This window comes from Penicillium cataractarum, assembly GCF_028827025.1.
Source record: "Penicillium cataractarum strain IBT 29864 chromosome Unknown utg000005l, whole genome shotgun sequence".
Classification (NCBI taxonomy): domain Eukaryota; kingdom Fungi; phylum Ascomycota; class Eurotiomycetes; order Eurotiales; family Aspergillaceae; genus Penicillium; species Penicillium cataractarum.
The window spans coordinates 880,841-903,707 of record NW_026622741.1 but is presented as its reverse complement, the minus strand read 5'-3'; the positions used below and the strand labels follow the sequence as shown (position 1 = coordinate 903,707).

Genomic DNA, 22,867 nt, shown 5'->3' with positions numbered 1-22,867 from the left:
AGACCCTTCCATGACAATTGCAATTGCCTTGCGTCTCAGATTCAATCAAGGACTAGCAAGAGGTATTATCAAACTATAACATGACGTTCGTTTTTTGACCCGGGAAAAACTCTGCGTAATCCCCTTCCTTGAGGATTGACTTCCCCTAATGGTCATATCTAGTCAAAAGTGTTACCTAACTGACGACGCGCTTCAACAATATCAAAGAATGATTCAAGATGCTAGGTCTAAACAAACAAATCAAATGCCCCGTGGGTACATATTATCTACATTGGGAGACGCCTTACATGCTAAAGGTGCTTCCATGGGAGCAAATATCTATCAAGAAATATTCTGTCCCCATTCGGCAAGAGTACTGTACTTCTTTCAAAACATCCTTCCATGTACAATTTCCAAAAAAACCCGCTATTAATTACTCGCAGACCGAACTATTTTAGGAGCGCACGAAAGTATCCCCGGAAGCATGCCAATGTCAATAACAACTTGACGATTCCAGAACTTAACCAGAACTTACTCTTAGTTCAGGAACTCGATCAAAGTGGATCACACGGGGCAGGGTCATGCGCGCACAGCAGTGTCAACGAATCACAGGATGAGGAGAGTATGCTACTATGTATGCTACTATATAGAATGTCCCGGGTTCACCTTCCCTCCTACCCTCACCATTATTTTACCTTCCATTGATTTTCATCGTTTCAGGGCCGATGCGCGCGTCTTCCAGTTAAATACGGAAGGACCTATATAAAGTTTGGCGTGCCATGTGATTAGGGCTTGAAAACATGCAATTCCGGTTGCTACTGTATGATTCTAGTCTCCAAGAGACTTTAGAAATACCGATAGATATTTATAGCTCAATTTGATAAATGCTAACGTTACAAAGTTACTAGGGCACATTGCCAAATGTTAAAAAGAACTCATCCTCTTGGGCGGATGTACTCGGAGTTGGAAGGACTTCAAAATTGCCTGTCTCATGTGAAAAAGAATTTGCAAGCCCCAAGTTGCCGGATGCCACCAAACTATCAGTCCCTTGAATAATACTGCCGTTCTGGTCTTCGATTAGCTCTACCAAGTCTTGAATTGGGCTGCTTGTAGCCGTAGTGTTAAGGTATGAGAAAAATGCTCGGAAGACACATCGCCGAACGAAGCCTGCGCTAACCCGCTCATCCATCCAGGCACTTCTCAGTGATTCTCTTGACAATGCAAATAAATCGGCGTTTATAGAGTCCGTAAATGGTTTGCCACATCTTCGTTCAATATCTACGTCATCGTCACCGGGAGGGAAGTCGCACGGCAAGGGTTGGGGAAGATCAGGTGGAGTGAAGTGATTACCTTCACCTGTAGGGACTTCAAACCCGTAGGATTGGGCTAGAGATAGAAAATGTTGTAGCAGAAGCAACGGATCGCGAGTTGGTATTTCAATGAGACCAAGTTGATATGCCCGTGATTTATCTTTTTGTTTTCGTGGGACGCGGCGATAGTGGTGCCGTTTGCTAGTTAGCTCAAACCCATTTTGGAGACTAAATCTCCACAGATCACAAAGCTTTTCAGGTAGGGTTGTTCGTTCCTGGTAAGCTGCTGATACCGGAGCAATCGAATACTCGGTATATTGGCTTCTCAGAACTTTGTCGATAGTGGTATCTCCTTTGGGTGGGGAGAGACATAAATGTTTCATGACTGTTTGACCAACCTCCAGGTACAAAATGTCCTGGAAGAAGGTTTCGAGTGTAGGAATAGGCAAGTCTATGTTTTTTAACCTTTCCCAGATTATACCACGTTGATGATCTTCAATGGAAGAAAATAAAGTTCCTTTATTCCATTCGTCTTCAAGTTCGCTCAAATCTTGCGCAGAAACCTTTGGCGCCCGGGATCTAATGAGCCTCACGGTAGACGCATCAATATGCGACAGAAGGTCTAAATCTCCGTCTACAAGGTTTGAAAATGTTTGTCGTATGTGCTCTAAATAGCAAATAATTGGCTTTGGGAAATTAGAGTCAGTCCCTATTCGAACCTTTATCTTCTTCGACGGGCTTGGGGCATACATACTTCATCACATTTCATAGCTTTAATTTTGTGCAGCACCCCAATATTCAAGCCAGTCCAAATACCAGTTATCGGCAGCAGAGAGTCGAAAGAATCTCTGAGGTCTCTATGAAGTGCCCGCAGATAGTCTCCCTTTCGACTTCCGGGCTCAGAATCCAAAACGGCCCACCAATAATCCTCTGCCACTTGATTGCAGACGCCAGTGAAAACCCCTTGATAAAAACGAATATTTCTGTAGATAGTACCATCTGGAGGCCTATATTCGTTTGAAAAGCTTTCTTGAAGAGTACGTACAAGTTCATCTTTTAGAGCGATGTCGGCGTCTAGACAACGAATTGATTATTCCTGTCTGGTAATTGACGCAGGCCGAGACGGTGCACTTACTGGTGTCGGCGACATATATGTCGATCACCCACCAAGGTTCATCAACGCCCATTCTCTTGAACTTCTCTCGAGCCGCAGTGATGAGGCTTTTGTGGTCCAATGCAAAGAATGAGTAGTCTCGACTAGTTCTTAATTGAGGGAGGCCTAGGCCAGACACCAACGTAGGCTCTTCGAAGTAAACCTGTGAATACCAGTCCTGGTAATCTACTACAACCGGAACGTGGTATTCTCGGCTCAAACGTAAACAGCCTTGTATATTTAGGATTTTTGTCATCCGAGCGACATTTTGCCCGTCGTTGGTCAAATTCCACCAGCCCTGCCCTGTCGATAAATCAGAAAGCCGAACAACCGCGGAGCCTTGAAAGCAGCTGTTCTGATAATCGGCGATCTCGCGCTCTTTAAACTCAATATCCGCCTGTTTTGACGTTTCAGAGAGACGCCGCCTACGTTCCCGGGTTCTTCGCGGTCTCCGTGGCATCCTTCAAATGTTTCAAGCCACTTGTATAACAAAAAAGAACTATGGAATTTTTGGTACCTTTATAGAGTCACTGTCTTATTTCGCTGAGGATCCGTTTTTTATCAGGACAAAATTCTGGTGGTTTTTTCAAAGATTTGTTAACATGAATGTATTCCAGTTTTATTATGAAAGTGAGGATTGTTGGTTTAAGGGGCCTATCAAAGGTTTTGTCGCAATCCTTGTCTCATTTTCCTGAGTTTTGCAATGAATAGAAGCCCAAGGACCAAATACGATTGGAAACTAACCAGCGGCACCTTTTTGGACCGTGATACAGTAGTTTTCAAAATCGGTTAAACCTCCACACTCTTACGACTTCATTCCCGGAGAATAAATCCGAAATACGCTAACCTTCTTTAGCTTACCGCTCTATAAGTTCGGCAAAACAGTAGTTGTAATGAACTTACATGATAGATGAGTCATCGTAATAATACTGTAATGTTTCATAAAACACCTACAGGAGACTTTGTGAGAGTCGGGAAGCACGCTGCTATCCTATTGGGCGACTTACTCCTAATTCACAGCTGACTACATCAAGGCGCTAACCCGAATGGGAAGGGAGAATCTTCACAGAATTCTTGGAGAGTTTTGCGATCTGGCATGATCGCCGGGACGATCCACTTCCCTTCCTGCCTTTCCCAGTTCGTCCTTACCCCTCTTCTTTCACGTATCAGATACAGCCATTTGCACTGCACCCGCCAGTCATCACACAACAGGCTGTGCTTATGCTGTAGAGTGCTAACCCTGGTAGGCAAAGATAATTTAGAGGGGTGCAGCTCGATCATCACAGGAAGTATCCGAAAAATGGCCAGAAAATTTGCAACATTCTATTGTCTATCTTTGCATCCTGAATGCCGTTATAGCATCTCCTAATGAAGCTGGCCATCGAGATGCTCTATACTTACGGCGTGCTTGTCCTCCCGGGGAGATACCCTGTCCTACCCCGGGACAACAAGGGCCTCCTCCTTGTTGCCCAAATATCAATGGGCTTTGCCCTACGACTATCCTATCTACCTTCACGGGTTGTCCAATATTTACTCTTTCCCCTTGCGTCTTGGTGGTACCTGTGGCGGTCCTGGTGCTGTTAGCACAATTAGTCTTCACACAGGCTGTGATAATGGCTGGCCCTGTTGTGGTCAGGCTACAATTACTGGGGTAATTGTTGCTACTACTTCTTCTGACATCCCCGGATTTACTTGTGAGTCTACGTTACCGTGCACGGTACCAGGCTACGGGGTCTTCGAAACTACAACCTCTGTAAGTCCTCATCTTTATTTCAATATCCTTGTTACAATGCAGAGCTAAGTAAACATTGGCAGACAATAACACTATATGTAAGTGGCCGCCGTTTCCATTGAAAACGCTCACTAGATTATAGACCTAAGAAAATATGTGATAATAGACTCCTGTAAGTGTTGGCCGAATCCATCTAAATGGACATCGAACGGAAATAACTAGATCTCGACAGCATCCATGCGTTTGACTGCTGAAAGTGGCCAAAGTATCTCAATGATACTTAAGGAGAACGCGGCCAAGGTTAGGCCAGCAGCCTTTTGTGCACAGGAACTCCAGACAACACAGAAGGGTTGGGGCAGAAGACATCTCTCGCATTCTCTGGGGAGCTAAAGGCGATATAGCATGATCGTCTAGCCTATTCACTGCCTTCAAGCCTGTCCGAAGCTACTCGCTCTTGCCCGTCACTCTTCCCGTGTTGGACAGTTTGTCCCGAAACTGGCGCGACCCTCTCTCTACTCGGTAGCGCCACCGCTAAGAGACCCTAGTACAGTGGTGCCGCAAAAGTCTTTGGCCCCTAGCTGACCGCTCTTTTCTGCCAAATAATCTGCCGCAGATAATCCTTCAAAAACAAAATTCGATAGATAATTACACACTCTTTTTTTGCTTTCACTCACCCTGCGTGTGTATAAATTAACCAATCCCTCGCCCGCTTTTCTAAATCAAAAGGACCCAGTACAGTACACCTATGGTCTACCTGCTTCCGTTGCAGTCAATCCCTCACTGGTTTGAAACGTGACCTCACCGAAACAATGACGAGAGAATAGAGGCACCCAATGCCAAGGGCCACCATTGAAGTGACTTTAGGGGTATTAAACACTGCACATCCATCAGGGAGGGTGAAGCCGCCAAAGACAATGGTAATCACACCGATAACTAGTTGTACGATGAAAAACAGCATTGAGTATATGCTCACTAGAAGATTGTCAATTGGTTTTCTGGGCCTCAACAGACGGATCACAACTTACAGACGCGCTGTTGGTCGTCCCTTGATATACCATCTTGTGTGATTTTCAGTTCTTGAAAAAAGCCAAGCACAGCACCCGCAGCAGTTAGAACATAGGCGAGGATCATCTCGGTTCGAGGGTCATGTTTTTCCATAAATGTATTTCCAGTGGCATCTTGGTATTTTTTGCGTGCGTCCCCAAGAGCATATGCTGCCACAATAACAGCAAGCACATCTGGCACCTTCTCCACTAGATCTTTGCAGATAGAGTCGGGATCATGATCTTGCCATCCCAAAACGCTTGCCTGTGCTAGTAAAACGACTAGGAGAGATGCTCCTTCCAGTGGCTGTGGCCAGGTCGCAAATATGAGGACGATACCAAGAACAGCTGCAATCAATCCAGAAAGAGGGTTGATCGCTATCTCGTGTCTCTCACGTTTGTGAGGTCTCGGAGAGTTATGTGTTTGAGGAGTACTGGAAATGAGACACCCTATGTTCCAGATGTAGAACAAGAGTGTGAGGAGACTAAAAGCTGTTGCAAGGGCGGCAGCCACCTCATTGAAGTGAAATTGAGACGGGTTAGGACTTTGGCAGTCGTCAGCCTTAGACATTTTAGCTGGGCCTATTGAAATGAATTGATGTGCTGAGAAATAAGAAAATAACAAAACCCTGACTGACTCGGCGACTAGGCTGATGGCTACTACATGGTGCATTAAATAAACTCGCATAGTGTTTGTTGATGGCGAAGTTTTCCGGCTTCAGAAACCATAACACCAAAAGTACGAACTCACACCAGAGTCTCGTCCTGTCCAAAAGGTCTGGCCCATTCAAAGATGAAGGTATGTCATGCGATCTTTAAATGGGTTCTCCCCGCGTGGATTATCTTATCCAATGGCTCCGCCAACCATCGTAGAGCGGAAGAGCTTTTATATGGTCATCTGCTTTACGTTTCAGAGAAGGCTTGATCACACGGTTCGCACGGAGGAGACACAGAATCCATGGTTTGATATCTTATCCTGTAGAGCAAAGAACCACGACCTCCTACCATGGTTAGCATTGTTCTAAACACGGGCGCGGCCTTATGGTGGGTAAAAACAAGCGCGGATGAAGGGCGCGAGTGTGAGGAAGAAAACCAGCTAGAGGCGATCTTGCCAGATCGCTAGGCCATCAAATCTGTTTAAACCTTTGTTAGGGAATGTTCTACGAGGTCTCTGAAGGGTTACTGGATTAACAAGTCGAGCTGAGGGGTGGCGTTTTTCCAACAAAAACTGGCTGATTTAGCGACCGCACTCCCCTAACGTAATTCCGGCCACCCCAAAGCCACTCGACAGGGGTTTAAGTAACTCAAAGTGGGTTTAGGCAACCAATCAAGGTTTAAATCTTACTATATTATGGTATCCAAGGCTCATTTTTTCTAGCCAACAAATCTAGACAAATTAAACGTTCTCAGCCAAATATCACTTACACAGTTAATGCAATTCCTGGATGGCCCCGTTGTTCCGAGAACTAAGCTTCTGTTCAAGTACGCTAGCAAGCCTCTAAGTTCCCAGGGAGACAATTCGCCTGAAGTGGTTAAAGTCTATTTCATATCTAGGTCGGGCCATGTAAGTTACTGTCAGAGAAGACAGGTCAACATCTAGGACGTATTACGGTTGTACAACTTGACGGGTTGTCAACTACCATATCTGTGTGCTAATGTCTTACCTCTGCATTAGTCTCGTTAGTCGATGATATTAATATACCCCAGCATTTTATGTGTTAACTCCTATCGATACCCTCAAAAATCCGAAACATAGCGCGATTTACAGAGAGTCCCACAAAATAATCTGATTGGGTCTACTAGTGAGAGTGATTTCGAGCTTCGCCGTAGTAGTTGCGCTCGTCTCTTCAACGGTCAGACCTCCGTGCCGATAGTGTCTGCGCGCTCCTCCCTTTTGCGCCAACTACGTCAACACACCAGTCAAGGAAGTTATCGAATCCTTGATCAGGATCTCCCTCGATATGACTTCCAATTTCAGCGGATGAAGGCTTTAAAGCGCAGCAAAGGATTCTTCGATAGGATTTAAGCGTCTCACAGAAAAATCGCCGTCTCGTCAAAGAACAGATCGGGTTTTTCGAGCGGACAATCGCACAGAACTTTAACATAACTGGAGGTGGCCGACCGCCTTAATTGGGCAGCGCTTTGACATTGCCAAAAATTCGTATATTGGAAGAGATTATCAGGAAGGTGCTTTTGTGATAGCCAACCGCCCCTGCCATGTCCATATCGATAGTTCTCCACTATGGATCATATCATGGATAAATTAATGCTTGGAAGCAGCAAAGTTTGGCGCCATGTTCGTGATAGCCAACCATAGCTGTGATTGACTGTCAAGATTTCCTGTGAGGTGCTACGGCAAAATTCCCAATAGTTAACTTACGTATTAGTGCATATTAGTAATCAGATGTAGAAAAACATTTGACCTAGCCAGCAACTCTACTCTCCTTTCCTTCGTTTTGATCCTATACTTAGGCGGGTCACAAGGCTTAGTTCCGAGCATGACGTAATACGAAACTTTCGCGGAGCGATATGATATCAAATCGCTTTTATCTGCCAGTATCATTGAAAGCCATTACAAACATAGAGTAGAAGGTGAGGATTCTATCACTATTGGAAGAACCGGATAGAGGTCGAATCCAAGCTTGCTGGATCAGGTCTCGCCTTGGGTATTGTGTGCATGCTGGCGTATTCGGTTTACATGTATTTATTGGCCGAGTCAGTCAACAATCGTAGCAAAACGGCAGCAATGGAGCTTACCCATGACATAACGATACCGTATCAAACCCGCCCTTGACTCTCGTGAACGATGGTTGGGATCTTGACAGTGTACATTAAGGTCTAGCCAAGGCTATTACTGTAAATCGCGTCCAGCGATAGCCATTCCATCGGATCTCTCCACAATTCACGAAATATATGTATATAGCCTTGAAAGCTTATGGACGAACACTCACTCACCCTTCTTCGGCCTAACCTGCGTCTTGTATCCACTTATAAAATACAGCACTCAAGAAATCATTTCCCAATCCTTTGGTTATGGAGATGTTGAAGAGGGGAATGGTATCGGCATCTGATATTTCGAGTAGACCGGGTCGTTTCTGAACTACTCGGGTCTGTGGGCATAAATGCTTCCCAACTATTACAAATTTCTGTGGATATTGATGAGGGTCAGCTTGTTATAATCAGACCATTCGGCTATTCAAATGCTGGGAAGAAGTGGCTCTCTATCATATCACGTATAAGAGCCAGCTTTGTAGGAGAGAGTCTTTGAGCCATATCGCCTTGAAGTAAGGGTGCTAACGCGGGAAGTCTCGTAACTGCGACTTGTAGAAAAGTAGTTGGGTGACAAAGGGAGGAAGGAGGGGCTGTAGAGGTAGCGTGTGTATGGCGGTTTCGTGTAAATTACATCAACTTCGGTCTGAGGACTGTATTTTAAAATACAGAGACCATTATAGAAAGCGGTCTGAATTGAGAATTGAAATAGCTGGTCCAATCAGAGCCCATATACGGCGGATTTATTTTCCGGGAATGAAGTTGCAAGAGTATAGAGGTATAACTGATTTCGAAAACTACAGTATCGATAGAGCTGGTTCAATGAAGTGGAATTATAAACCACGGCCCTCTAGACTAGGTACGCATGTAACCTCGGACTTGCTTTTATTGCGAGGAGGGGGTGGGTGGGGGTGTACTTCATGCTATATCAACCAACCAAATAACGATTTTGCCAGTATGAAATGTGTGCCGTAAATATCCCAGTACAGCCGGGGATCCGTTGTCCTTGGAAACTCCTGATGTAGTCACAGTCCTCCCCTTCTATTTGAGTGAAATGTTGCTTGTCCGCAGCTGTAGCCTTGATTCTCTAGATCTATTTCTTGTGATATTGGGTGTCTTTCTGCCGCGACTTCCAGAAGATACTCAGTAATTATACGAAAAGGAAGTGCTGTAGGGAGCATGAATCTACTGTATCATTTATGGGACCATTCCGATCAAATCGGGTTATCCCTGGGCCCAGGCATTCTAAATTTCAATAAGGGAATTCACTCGTACAGTCCCCTATAGCTAGACACTTACGTTGCTCCGTTGCTGCGAAATATGCATGTTATTTAGGAATCTAGTCAACTTGAAGTTCTAGCACTAGCTACAAGGTTAGATTAAATACATGTCTTTGCTTATTCTGACGGTATGTCCCCATAATAAGATTTAAGGATAACAGGTCTACGGTGTTCTATGAGTAAATCTCGCATTTCTCAGATGAAAACGCGATAGATGATTTATCCAAGCATTCGCATCTTCCTTGTGGAATTGATGCCCAATCCGCATGCTTGATAATGCAAACAAGATCATTAGAGAGGGCGCTCGTAGGGCTAGCAGTTGGAGTGCTATTGGCATCCAATACTGTTCCTACAGTATTAGTTGGTTTGGAAGAGGTTCTACTGTGGGCATCTGTTATTTTTGAATGGTCCGTGGGAGATACAGAGAGAAGCGTAACCCGAGACGTCGCAGTGATTGTTGCGTCAGCTAGTTTGGATGACTCAGCTTTCTCACATGAACAGCCAGAATCTGCCCGCACATAGACTACTCTCTTCTCATGTTTCGCGTTACGGGGCCCAGAGTCGGGTGACGTTGAGTTTGATATCAAGATTAAAAGCTGGCTACAAACTAGCTGGGATCCAAGTAAACCTGTAAACTGTGAGTTGGATAATGCTTTCAAACCATTAAAGATGGGGTTTCTACAATCATCCAGAGAAGATTGGAGTTGGTTTTCGCAATTTGACGAGAGGGAATTTGTTGTCTCCCGCCCATTCAGTATGTACTGAACAGAGGCCTCAATCTGGCGCGTGTGATTCCAAGTATCTAATATACTACAGGTGCTCTGGGTGAATGGCTGGATTTGGAAGTTTGCCATCGCCATAGTGGCAAAGATAACCAGAAGGTGGATGGCCATTTGTTAAAGCAGGAGATTTTGAATCAAGGTGCAGCTGATTGTGAAGTAAGCCATCGCGGATAAGTGGTGGTTTTTATATTCTAGCGAGAGTATGAAAATCTCGTTTAGTATCAAAGAAAAAAAGAAGCCAACATGAAGACCCGCTTCTAAAGCCGTGCGGAAGATGAGGAACGCCACCCATGTCACCATTGTATTCGAATTGCGCCGCACCACCACCATTTTTAAACTCGATCATTTTTAAGTGGTGTATTCCCAATAACGAAGAAATACTATGGAATTATGTAAGTTTTCAAAATGCGGGCGACACCTTGTGATTCCGCGACTTGGCTTATTTGATAGCTAACACGGACGAATTATAAATCAGGCGTTTCCTACCCCGACCAGAACATTTTCACTGCCAGTACATCAGTGTGAAGTTTGCAAACTAAGAATCAAAATGGCCCTCCTACCAGGCACTTTGATTGTTTTTGTCATGTTCCTTCAGGCTGTGAGTCAACCAAACCCAAGAAATTTATCCCTGCTGATGTTTAACAGCTTGGCGGACCGACTTCAAACGTGCGCAACTTCTATGGCACTCTTAACGCAAGATCTGTGAGCTTGGATCATCGATATTTCTAAAGTACCTCATTAATAATTTAAAGATCATAGACTCCCCAAGCTTTCCAGCTCCCAATCACTCAAATATTGCATCCAAGGCAAAGCGCGATGTATTTCCCTTGTTTCCCATCTTCCATCAACAAAACTAAATATTAATACTATTACATAGACACAATCGGTTATAAGCTGCGATTGGACTCTTGGAATTGCTTACAGAAATTCCACAATGGCTAACATTCAGCACCTAAAAATTGTTAAAGACATACCATGTATTGCAACTCCTAACAGCTGCACACGGGTTGCCTACCAGGATCAATCCGGTATTTTCTTTTGCAATGATGTATGCCAAGTACTCTCTTTAAATCCCCGGAATTTACCAGACCTTTGTTAATTATGAAAAGAATGGCGAAGAGATTGTTACGGACTGTGGAAATCTGGTTGAACCAGCCACCACACTCTCGCAAACCTGTCGCTTGACCGATTATACCTATGGTGTGATTGATGGAACTATTCAAAACGGCACGGACACCGCAAGCTACCACCTACGGATTGCTGCAGAAGGATGGTAGGCCTATGGATATGGAATCTTGAAGGTAGTCTCTTTCCCCCGTATTCCCTTAAAGTCACATTCAGTACGCTATAGGAGTCAGTAATACTGTACTAAGCAATAGTAAGTTTTCAGACGCTTCGAAATATCCGTGATTCTAGCTATGGTACGGTAAAGCAGTTAAAGTAATCCATGATACATTGAAAAACAAGCAATGAAGAGTTAAAGCATGTAAATGGAGGCCGTACAATACCTAAAAGTAATCTATATTCTCATCATAATATGGGAAATGTGTTAATCAACGCAATGGGAGAGTAACTGACCCTTCCGTGGCTTGAATTGCCTTAAAAGGAAATAGTGTTCTTAACAACTGCAGCGCCAATGGTAAGACTCTGTCTGGATATAGCTAACAAATATTTTCTTTCTTCGTTGGATAATCAACATCGTCCGCTTTGATGACATATAATTCTTTCAAAGCCAACTCAGCATTCTTTTCCTGCTCTTCAAATTTGTCGAGCGATATTCTCAACTGTGCACCAATCTGGTTCACCGACCAGAAATCACTGGAGGAACTTTGCACCTCGTGTCGGTAGAGATAAAGTAGGTCGTCAGATGTTTGAGCCACCAGATCTTGCAGCTGCTTTAAAAGGCCATAACAAACGCGATAAAAGGAATTTTCCCCCTGCTGCTGCCCAAGTACTCGAACAATTTTAGCTATGTCTTCCATTATGCAGGGAATAGTTATTCTAAGTCAAGGGGATGAGAGCGAACGGCGGTGTAATAATCTATGAATATATAGTCTCTCGGCTAATTCGACACAGGCCGGGTATTGTGGTTGCTTCCGATGGAAAATATAGGAGATATGTTTAGCCCGCCGAAACGAAGGCTCCGGATTTCCACTAGAGGCTTTCAGCAAATGGAATGTGACGCGTCTGACCGGGCAATAGTCTAAAGTTCTTGCAAGCGTGCCTGTCCCAGCCGTCAAGAAGGCCGTCGGGACCAATCTTGTTCTAGATGACGACAGTCCATTGACTAGAATTTGGGCCTTGAAACTTTGCTACGTATTGATAGTCATTGGAAGTTGCAGCTGAGAATTCAATAATATTAATTCCATAAGCGCTACTAGTATTACTGGTGGTGGAATATCGCTTTCAAAAGAGCTGGTAGTAATTTGCCGTTGTATCTAGTACAATAATTGATCGGATACTGCATCCGAATATAAAGCCACATCAAAATATGAAAATCATCAGGAGTTCCCTCATTGTTTTGACCTGTCGAGTCATCTACAGTCACGTAATCGATCCACATCGTGGAGACAACATCGGTTTGAGAGATATCACTTCTTGAGAGTGGGAGCTTTGTAGTACAGTAACTATTGCTCTTGGGTCGATAGTGCAAATTACAATTCCATCTAAGTAAACCAAAGCTCTTTGAAACAAAACCTACATTGCCAAGTGACCAAGAGTAAATTTTGTAATTATCCAGACTTAACTTTTGATGTAGCTCTCAATCTGTGCGTCATTTTCTAGCAACCTCGGGTTTAAGAGTACCAGCAGAATTACTCTCCTAGCTGCCAGCAATAAACGTGCTTCCTAGGCCTCCTCAACTTACACCCACTAGATGGCACCTTATCATAGTCAGGACTTTCCAGTATATAAGAAGCATGCCCGTACTTCATAGACTCACCAATCATAACCCCAACTCTTCGCAATGTCCAGCCTTCAAAAAGAACGACTTCGTGACTGTGCCTTAGTTGCTATCATTAATCTCTTTGGAGCCTCTTACTTCCTCCTATTCTTAGTTCACTTTCTAATTTTTCATTTTCCCTCCTCTCCAGAGGTTATATTGAAATCCTTGTCTGTGATTTTCTTGTGTGGCGGTGTCATCTTCTGGTGTCTCGCAAGCCTGATATATCGCACCATTGAAGCATTTGGACACGGCAATGCACCAAATTGGCAAAGACTTGAGTTTAGCGGAGCACTGATTCTCATCAGCGCCACAACTGTACCTTATGTGATCCTTCAATTTTCAAACCAGCCTTCAGTACAGATTGGATCGATGTGTGCATTGGCTTTGGCCGCTGTTGGATATCTGGTGGACTTCCTAGCGGTAGACTGCAGAGAATTAGTGGCACAGGAAAGGTTTCCGTACCATTGCGCTTCGCTGGGTTTATTGTCGCTGGTACCAGCGATCTACGCTCTAGCCGAACCCGCGTCACTTCCATCGCCTTTAGCATTTCAATTCTGCCGCATGGTTATTTGCAATTCTCTTGGCGCCGGGATTTATCTTTTGAGGCCGTTAGAGCGAATGGGCCTAGTTCGTGGATGGAGACCTAGTTTGTATACTATGCACCTGGCTCTAGTTCACAGCATGATTGTTTATTCCAAGGATATCCTGCACGGTGTTTTGGGCGGCTGATAGTCACTTCAATCACTTGTGGCTAAATCAGCTTGTGTCTTGAGCTTCACACCAACCGGGAACATCTGCTATCTTCTTTTCAATCTTATTGGCTCTAAATCGTACTTTCTTTTAGCCTCAATCGAGAGTTTATCCATTGCCTTCGATAGTAGGCTCTACCAACGATGGGTTGAAAATAGCCTCTAAAATGGAGTAGAGTGGGGATCATATCGAAGTTTGTCTATCTAATCGTTATCCTACACCATATCATTTATTTAAACTTAGATGTTGAGCTATGCTATCAAAAGTTTTCTAGTTCGTAAATTCATAGATTGACCTTAGTTCAAAATCACCCAATACCCATCCGGTACTGTAACAATAGGTAATATGCAACGATTGGGTACATTACATTGAAAACTACTTATTCTTTAACAAAATTTCCCACGGAGATTTGCCTGTCACTGCACAGATTAACTGTAAACATCATCTATATGCTCATCTAATCCCCCACTTCTTATTATTTCAATTATTTGCGAATTTGAACAACTAGAGCCTCTCAATATGATAGTTAAGCACATATCGGTCAATATTTTGAAAACCGGTAGAACTTTATTGGAGGTACGCCGTGTTCTAGTGGTGATTTTGTTGAGAACCCAAAAGTTTAGAACAGCCTTGCAATCTTTTATCTCTGTTCGGAGCACCTACGAAATGAATTTGGGGACCAAAAAACACCGCGAGATACAGGCAGCCTAAATTCTTTATTGTGTATTACCGCTCGTTGACTCATATTCTGGAGATGCTACCTTGCCGTAGTCTTTGCGCACCTAAACAGCGTAGTGTAACTTATATTTAATAAAATCAATTTCCATGACTTGGTACCAAAAAAGTTAGTTGCATTATCAGATAGAAAGACTTTGCTCAAAACTTGTCAACGTCACATACCGCACACTGGTGGTGAAGCCACCATTATCTAACATAAATTCGTCACTTTCACTCACTTTAGTGATATTTTGTAGGGCAAACGGCAAACGAGTCTTGGAAATATCCCCTTGAGGAAATTCTAGCGATATGCTCGAGGCACTTCCATATGAACTTCTGTTCAGCATTGCAGAGTGGGTACGTACTTCTAGGTTCGTTACGCCAGTATGGAACTGATCTTTCCAGCTTCCACCACAAGCGATTCGTTCCTTAAGTCGAGTTTCTTCTAAGCTCTACTCAACTCTGATTCCCCTGGCTTACCGTTCAGTCACGTTCCGTGCTGCTAGTGAGTGGGCGCTAAATGTACTCGACGTTGATTCATTCTTCAATTTGCATCAAGATTTACAAGAATGTTGCCATCTTCTCCATACAAAAAACTTGAGTTTTGTTGCTCCCATTCACGTGGCCAGATTCAACCGTTGTACTTATTTCAATGTTTTCCGCACAATGGGGCTGAGACAATCTCTCAGCACTCTTGGCACTTCCAATGAGACAAAAGCACATGAGCAATTTTTAGACGACATCTCACGCCAGATCAAAGTTGCCCTAGCACACCTAAAACCGCACAATCTCCGTTCCTTTCAGTTAGTATTGTCAAAGAGCTTAGATTTGGAAAGGCTTCGGACTTACTAACTATCCGCGATAGGTGGCGTCTAGGCACATGCATACCTGCTGGCTTCTTGGATACTGGAGGATTAATTAACCGGCAACAGAATTGTCTGACACATCTGGTATTGGTAACGGATGGATCTTGTCCTCATGCTGGTGGCTGTTTAGAGGGCCTCCATGAGTTGACATTCCTCGAATCGTTAGAATGGGAGGGTGTTCAACATCCAGCAGAGATCGATTCCCTACGAAGATGCGTTCGTCAGAACAGCCCACACTTGACCAACTTGTCCATCGGTTTCGCCGTACATGTGGCCAACATTGACTTTTATCGCGATATCCTTGGGTTGCCAGCACCTAATCTGGTGCCGCTTGGCGAGACATTATCTGATCCGTCGGCAAATTATCCATTCCTACAGTCACTGAGCCTGTCGAAAGCCCCTTTGCCCCTAAAGCTACGACAGAACTACGAATTGCTATTTTGCTCTCTGAAGTCACTTACACTTCATGGATGTGCAAACGAGCTGGAATTCTTAAAGTGTTTATCCCATTCACACAATCGGGTGCGCCTTGTTCGGTTTGAATTCTGTAGTGACAGTTTGCTTCATGAAGTCAATGAAAGCCGCGACGTGAATCTGAAACCGTTGACAGACTTCCTGCTTTCCTTTCAAGGTCTCAGATACTTGCATCTCAAGCTATCAAACTTTTCTAACGAGTCTCATATTCAAACCGCAATTGCCCATCATCACTCTACACTGGAAAGCCTCGCTTATCATCAACGCCAACTTGTGTCCGTCGGCGAAGAAGGCTTATTTGAAGAAACTCGAGATTACTCCGCAGGTTGGATTCTTCAGCTTCCAAAGACCGTTGACACAAAACAAATAATTGCATTAGCGCTGAATGCTCCCATTTCGTTTGTGGTAAGTACTCATGCTTATCGGTAGTAACCCGCTAACAGGAACAGCAATCAAAACTTGAGCCCGTAGCCAGTGTTTCAACGCTGCGTATTCTGCATTTCCGTTTCAGTGGTTCCGAGCTATACCACAGGAATATCCAAAACGAAGTTATTGTTCGACTGAGTCAAAAACAACCCCGGTGCCCGGATTGCCGTTTCCAAACCGATATTCGCGAAGCCCACTCCTGCTCTATAATAGAGAGTAATTATGCCACCCGCATAATGTGCGAGTCCCATGAGCCGGATGTAACATCTACATCATCTCCTCTGTGTACGGTGGCAGATGAGTTCATCCACTTCGCCGAATGGGCATTTGGCCCGACAGGTTTGCCCAACTTGCGCGTCTTGGCCTTCGGAGACTTTTCATTTGGAAGCCGGTACGAAAACCAGCAATGCTTATTTCGTCGAAGACCTGTCAGCAAAGGTGAAGGACCCCGAGCCGATGGGGATGGAGGATGCCGTTGCTGGGCGGGCAGGTATTTCTGCATTGCGAGCGGCACAGACCCCCTCCTTTGGAATGACATTAAGATGGATGAAATTAATTTTCTATCCGTTTGCCCGGAGAATAGTCTAATGGAATCACCCTATGAATGATTGACTATACTGTTTCACTCCTTGACGCGTGCATCTGCACCTACTACAGCATACGGCTCTTCTAGAGATCAACTTATTTCTTTTGCGCAAGGGTGAAGAAAGATTTTCTTGCCCAAATGGTATTAACCAGTCACTCTGCCTCGTCTTGGAGAATAATTGAAAGCATCTAGATATATCAAATACGAGATTGAAACAGTAGTCATGCTCCCATCTACTCACCATGGTAGTGAGGCCACTCAGCACAGCAAAATGGGATAGGGGCAAGGGGTGGTGGCCCAACGGTGTCGCTAAGTATGCTCGATGCTCAGCCCACCTTAGCCCGCCACGGGAACGCATTGGATAGGGTGGATCCCCAGAGGTCCGAGAGATCACCTCCCGCCAACATTAGTCACGGATTAAATCCTATCCTTAGGCCGGCAGCCGTTAAGCCGCCTTATACGAATCCCCCTCATCATCTTATTGACCTCGCTGTACTGCAATAAGGTTTAGTAGTGGCATAGGGCCAGAGCCACTCTCGTGGTTGCTAGCGACCGGAGAATTGGCTCCCGTCACCCTTTGTTTCCGGAAATGCCTCCTCTCTAAGCATTCCTCTGCTGCGGTGAGTCTAAGTATTCAGGCTTCCAGCTCGTTCTAGCTCTTCATACCAGTACTGCGTACCGTTACCTCCGATACTCGAAGGGGTGATGGACTATTAGCCCCTCTATATTACATTTGAAAATTCCACAACGTAGGACTTTTTCTAGTCAGAAGACAGCCCGCAGCGAACTCCAGAAACCACTCCGAAGGTTACACAGTTCAGTGGCGACACTCAAGGCAGCTTGGTACGTACAGGCAGGTCAAGGCACGAGAAGAAGAACCAGAAAGAGGGATGGACATTGTGAAACCAACTACCAACAGGAAAGCTGCCGAGATGGTGTGCAGTTTGACTCGTTAGGCTGGCCTTCTCTTGGCGGTAGCAAGTAAAGTGACAAACCAATCGAAGCAATCAGAGAGAACAACAAAGTTGATAGCAGGAATTGAAAGGCGGCAGATGAAATTAAAAGATATTGTAGAAAATGTTGATGGCTTTTACTGTGACTTGGAGTATTTCTCCATTTCTGTTGTTGTATATCTTTATGTGATATCCACTCTCACCTGATTCTGCAAAAATATCTCAAGATAGCCAAGCAGACAAAATTGCCGAAATGAGAATGCCCAAGCCCGATACATATCATCAGATCCCTCAATGCAGTGGTTGCAAACGGAGCCCGATGCTCCCCTGTCGGGCTCCCAAAGACTCCTCGAGTCCAGCCGAAGAATGTGAAATTTTCCATAGACAACACCTCTCCTCAGGTATTCTCTTGTCACATAAGACACACGAACTCATTGTCGAAAATTTTCCTCAATGTTATACACAAAGGCCGTAGGGTCAAGTATGGATCCGCCGACAACATGATTGATGTTTGACATGCTGTCGCTGGTCACTCCCGATGGGACCTCACGTCTCGGATATATCGCTAACCGAAAACGATCAACCGTGCCGGCAAGAGCATAACTGCATCGCGAAATAATAGCCCGAATTTGTCGGCGTATGTGCCGCAGATTGTCTAGCAATGATTCCTTTCCTTGTAGAATGAAAAGCCATTCATCTTCCTCGCTCTCAGTTGTACGACTACTTTGGCGCAGTCGAAATTCCACCCAATGCACCGGATATGACACAAGAAAGGCAGATATGTAGAAAATTATGTCATCGGCAGATGTTTGGGGAGATAGTGGGTCTGGGCCCGGCCAGGTAAAACAGTGGTCGCTCTCATGGGCGGGGTAAAAAATGTAGTCGATCAGATTGTAGACATCTGCGGATGTGGTATATCCTGGTGAGGAATGACCAGATGCGAGGCTAGGAGGTGGCGTTGGAGTATCAGAGAATTCTTTCCACAGCTGCTCAAGGTCAAGGTCTAGATGATAATCTCAAGCCAGTTAGTAGTGAGTTTGTCATATATTTCTCCAGAAAGCCGGACCTACCTAATCCCACTGAATCTTTCATCTTCCATTAACGCCTATCGATAATACAATGGAACCTTGCGATCAGACACATCTAATTTGCAAGGTTAAGGGCACTGTCATGAATCGAATAGGGACTAGTGTGCATTTTATAGGTGGTAGACCTGATGTGCTCAGTCTTTAAGTCTATTGAATAAAGAATTGTACACAACTATTTGGAAATCGTACTCCATGAGAATTTAGTGAGCAGAAGTGGTCGCGGAGTAGATTGGACAGTTCGTCATACCAATAATTGCATCGTGCTATCTAATACCCACACTCAATCTCATCCAATATGACGTATTTTAAGCTGGCGTGAAGGTATCAATTTTATCCAATTAATATTCCGAGGTTACACGTTTTCGAAATATCTGGAATCTATCGCACCACTCTTTTCAGCCAGTTATTTCCACTGTCACGCAATATGTAGTGTTCGCAGCTTATTCCCACTGTGGAACGAAAGTGTTCGTCAGTCAAACAATCTCCAACGAAACGCGGTTTATTGAAGCGTTGTACGAGTAGCTAACACAATTCCCACGCAGCCGGTTTGCCCAAAATATACCAATTATCGTGTCAAATATGTATCACCTCGTAAGTCGACTCTGATTATATGTAATCCGATTAATTCTCAAGTATTCTCATCAATCCACTAAGGGAATCACCTTGCAATGAAACTGGGATCTATAACTCCATTATATCATCCAGGTTCCATTCTCACAGACTTCCAAGACTGGAGTGAAAACATTTCAAAATTCAGTCACCATGCGGTTAGAAATGAGTTACCGGAGTTTGCAATTGAGTTCCAGCCAAACCATGTGGTAATTTTAGGTCTCCCAGCTACCACTCTCAATCCAAGCCGTTCATTCGAATGAGCTCTGTCGAGTACGGCTCGAATTGAAATATTGGAATTCATATTCCCTCTCGTCCATTGACAAGACAGCCCTCTATCGCTGTCCTATAATATACTGGTGTACATGTGGATTGTCTGCAGATCTAGGTTTCAAACAGTATAGTTAGTAAATATTCAGTAGTATTTAAAACATCGCAACCTACTTTAGTCCACGGATCTGAAGAAATGTAAGGTAGGTGCTATATTCTAAAGATTACGATGGCTGCACGATTCAATAGCTTCAATGAGAGTATAGGCTCCTGGGAGCCAAAGGAGTAGGATAACCCGGGCTAAAATTACCTTGCCAGTTTAATCTCGACTTGCCAAACTGGAAACATCTAATGCTCCTAGGAACCCGTGGCAGCATCTTTGGAATTATGAAGGCCTCATCGCGAGCGTAGTAATTTCGCCTATTATAATAAATTTGTGCATCCCTCGGCTCCCTCCGTTGGAGAATTGATCTTTTCTACTCGTTATGGCTATCCCTGCACTTATACATTCTATTTTAGATGCGATGATTATTCCAATTGTCTCTACAAGGCTTGTGTGCTGCGGCCGCACATTTCGAGAGAAGCGACGATACCAGGTTTTAGACGCCGTCCTTTCGTTATTCAGCCTCTCTGTGTTGATTGTGCTTGTTACATTGGATTGTGTGGGGAATTACGAAACATGTCAGGCGAAATGTTCGCACTTAATGGCTTGGAAGGCTACTGACGGACTTTAAATAGACCAACAAGTTTTGGTGGCCATTATTGGAATCTTTCCTGCTTTAACTGAGGTACACAACTGCTACGAGCAATTATCAACGAGGTGACTGACACCACAATGACTAGTATCTTCGATTAAAGACGATCCTTCCTCTGTCAACTTCCAGGCCTAAGATTCTGTGTACCATCCTCGCAACGGCCTCATGCTTTGCAAAACTGATCTTTGGCGTTCTTGGAATTTTTTCTGGTCTGGCTTTGGAATACGGCGTATGCACAGTTGTCGTGGTCGATTATTTGTGCCTTCTCATCTGGTATTTTTGGCTTGCTCGGCGAACTATCCCGGGTCATTTGGGTAGAAAAAAGTTGGAATTAGGCATACGAAGGATGTATGCAATAGTTCTCCTTCTCGTAGCAGTCGCAATTCTGGGTGCCGTTTTGCACAGTTGGCGTTTGTCTGTTGAGGTAAGTAGACCCCTCTTAGCTCATTTGCTGCACTACGGTTGACCAGTCTTCTAAGTCTCAGGTTATTATATCTTCAGCATGGTCTCTTCGGCATGTATTCGATACAAGATCAAGAAGCAGCACAGATGACTACCTCTGGCCAGGAAGCTGCGACAATAATCGTTTCCCTGCTAATCCACGACGTACAACCTACCACTGCATGCTTTATGACATTAATCAGGCATCATGATATAGTCAAGGATAAATATTTGGCATAATTTAGTCAAGATGAAACATTCATATACGCCTACTATCCTTACAGAGAGGATTTTGAATCAAGATTGCTTGTCTCCTGCACACGCACAGCTGTACCGTAACCGAAACAAAACCAGTCCTTATCCAAGTCAAGTGATACAGTAATTGACTGTCCACTTACAACCAACTACAAGTTGCCAATCTAAAGATTTATTAAATAAGCTGAAATTTGTTTGGGTAGCGGGTATAGAGACTAACTACCTGTATTCCACGTAATGTACACTGTTCTCGGAGCCCCTTTTGTATACTGGTGGAGCTTATCGACGAAAGCGCGGAAAAGGTGGTGAGAGTTTGATCTTCGTCAGCGTCTTTCGTTTGTAGGGTTCTCAATCGTCGCCAAAGTTGGATCAAGGGAAATGCTCTCCCCTTCATTGAGAACGCGCAAAATTTCCTCGCGCACTCTATGAAAGATCTTTGCATAGCAGACCAGCAATGCTTCCTGATTTGCTTGCCGGCGTTCCATAATATGTAATTGTTGACACAACTGAGTGTTGGATGTCCGAATAATCTCATTTTCCTTCTCAAGGTGTTGAATGTGGACAACTTTTGCAGCGTAACTCTCACAGAAGGTTGAATAGGGCCGCGAGATATCAGTGACCTGTTGTGACTGCTGAGAGTAACCTTGGTCCGATCCCTCAAACTCCTCAACGAGGGGTTGCAATGGCTCGTGTAGGGCTTGCGTGTGATCGTGCAATTGTGACAAATCAGGTGCCTATTATCAACATGTCAGCATAGCAACGGATTTTCGCCATTAAAAATTACCATCCACTGATCGGCGCTTTTGTCCGAATGAAGCGAAAAAAGGTCATCATTGTCTGGTGGTGCATGTGGTAGCCCATGCTGGGCTTCACTCATCTCGGGCTCGGGTTTCTGGGTAGTGCTTTCCATTTCGATTTGGATAACTCGGAGCTGCTGATTCTTTGATTTGGAAACGGTGATGAAGAGATACGTTTGTAATATTGAGTCGATAAGGGTCATATTTAAGGGTGGCATTGGCCACATTCAGGGGACGGTTCGGACCTGTCACTGATAGAGAGCGGACCTTGCTTATCTCTCCCTTTGCGCGGGTTTGTTTACGAATACCTATGCATTTCTGTTTTTGATGGTCGGAATAACACCCAAAGGTCCCCAGTAATCAATTTAATTTTAGCCATGTTAGGATATTTACCCCATAATTAAGCTACAAAATTCATAGGCGATGTGAGGGGAAAGACCGAAAATGGAACATCGTAAATAAGCACGAAAAAAAATTCACGGTTTGCCTCAAAGTATTGTGGTCGGAGGAAAAAGAATCCTGAAACGTGTAAGTATCGTTTTCGATTTTCATTTTCTGAGGGTCATCCCCTCCCCATTGAAAAGAAAATTGGCAGCGCCAACTATTTTTCTACAGCGTAAGTGTTCATGGGAGATGAAATATTCAAGTTCAGGGCAGAACAAGGCTGATCGACGCAAGATGGAATTGGCGTTCCATAGCACCACGACATCCCTGCTGAGTATGAGCAGTTTCACTGCCATGGGATACAGTACAGTAACGCTCCTTCAATCAGCTCTTTAATTAGTGTGGATTATTTGCGGTCATGTGATGAAAGACCCACTAACCCCTCATTGCTTCTAGATCATCTCTATGAGATCTATCAAATTGATGCTCAACGATCTCGCATTG

General features: G+C 44.3%; 4 protein-coding genes across 4 annotated transcripts; 1 reads left to right on the top strand and 3 right to left on the bottom strand.

The window, feature by feature from the left end:
- Positions 1 to 937: 937 nt before the first annotated feature.
- On the bottom strand, positions 938 to 2,902 carry N7496_006058 (uncharacterized protein; the record flags this gene model as incomplete). Its single annotated transcript, XM_056698987.1, has 3 exons — positions 938 to 1,975; positions 2,044 to 2,363; positions 2,425 to 2,902. Coding segments are annotated over 3 exons (1,836 nt in total), but the record flags the coding sequence as incomplete, so codon positions are not given.
- Positions 2,903 to 5,188: 2,286 nt separating this feature from the next.
- N7496_006057 (uncharacterized protein) lies at positions 5,189 to 5,788 on the bottom strand (the record flags this gene model as incomplete). The annotated part of the gene is made up of 1 exon (XM_056698986.1): positions 5,189 to 5,788. One exon carries the CDS (start codon positions 5,786 to 5,788, stop codon positions 5,189 to 5,191), a length of 600 nt encoding a protein of 199 aa, XP_056554399.1.
- An 8,980-nt stretch (positions 5,789 to 14,768) lies between these two features.
- N7496_006056 (uncharacterized protein) lies at positions 14,769 to 16,833 on the top strand (the record flags this gene model as incomplete). The annotated part of the gene is made up of 4 exons (XM_056698985.1): positions 14,769 to 14,816; positions 14,865 to 15,262; positions 15,325 to 16,204; positions 16,243 to 16,833. 4 exons carry the CDS (start codon positions 14,769 to 14,771, stop codon positions 16,831 to 16,833), a joined length of 1,917 nt encoding a protein of 638 aa, XP_056554398.1.
- Positions 16,834 to 21,505: 4,672 nt separating this feature from the next.
- N7496_006055 (uncharacterized protein) lies at positions 21,506 to 22,197 on the bottom strand (the record flags this gene model as incomplete). Its single annotated transcript, XM_056698984.1, has 2 exons — positions 21,506 to 21,916; positions 21,967 to 22,197. The coding sequence occupies 2 exons, from the start codon at positions 22,195 to 22,197 to the stop codon at positions 21,506 to 21,508; spliced, it is 642 nt and encodes a 213-aa protein (XP_056554397.1).
- Between the last annotated feature and the right edge of the window lie 670 nt (positions 22,198 to 22,867).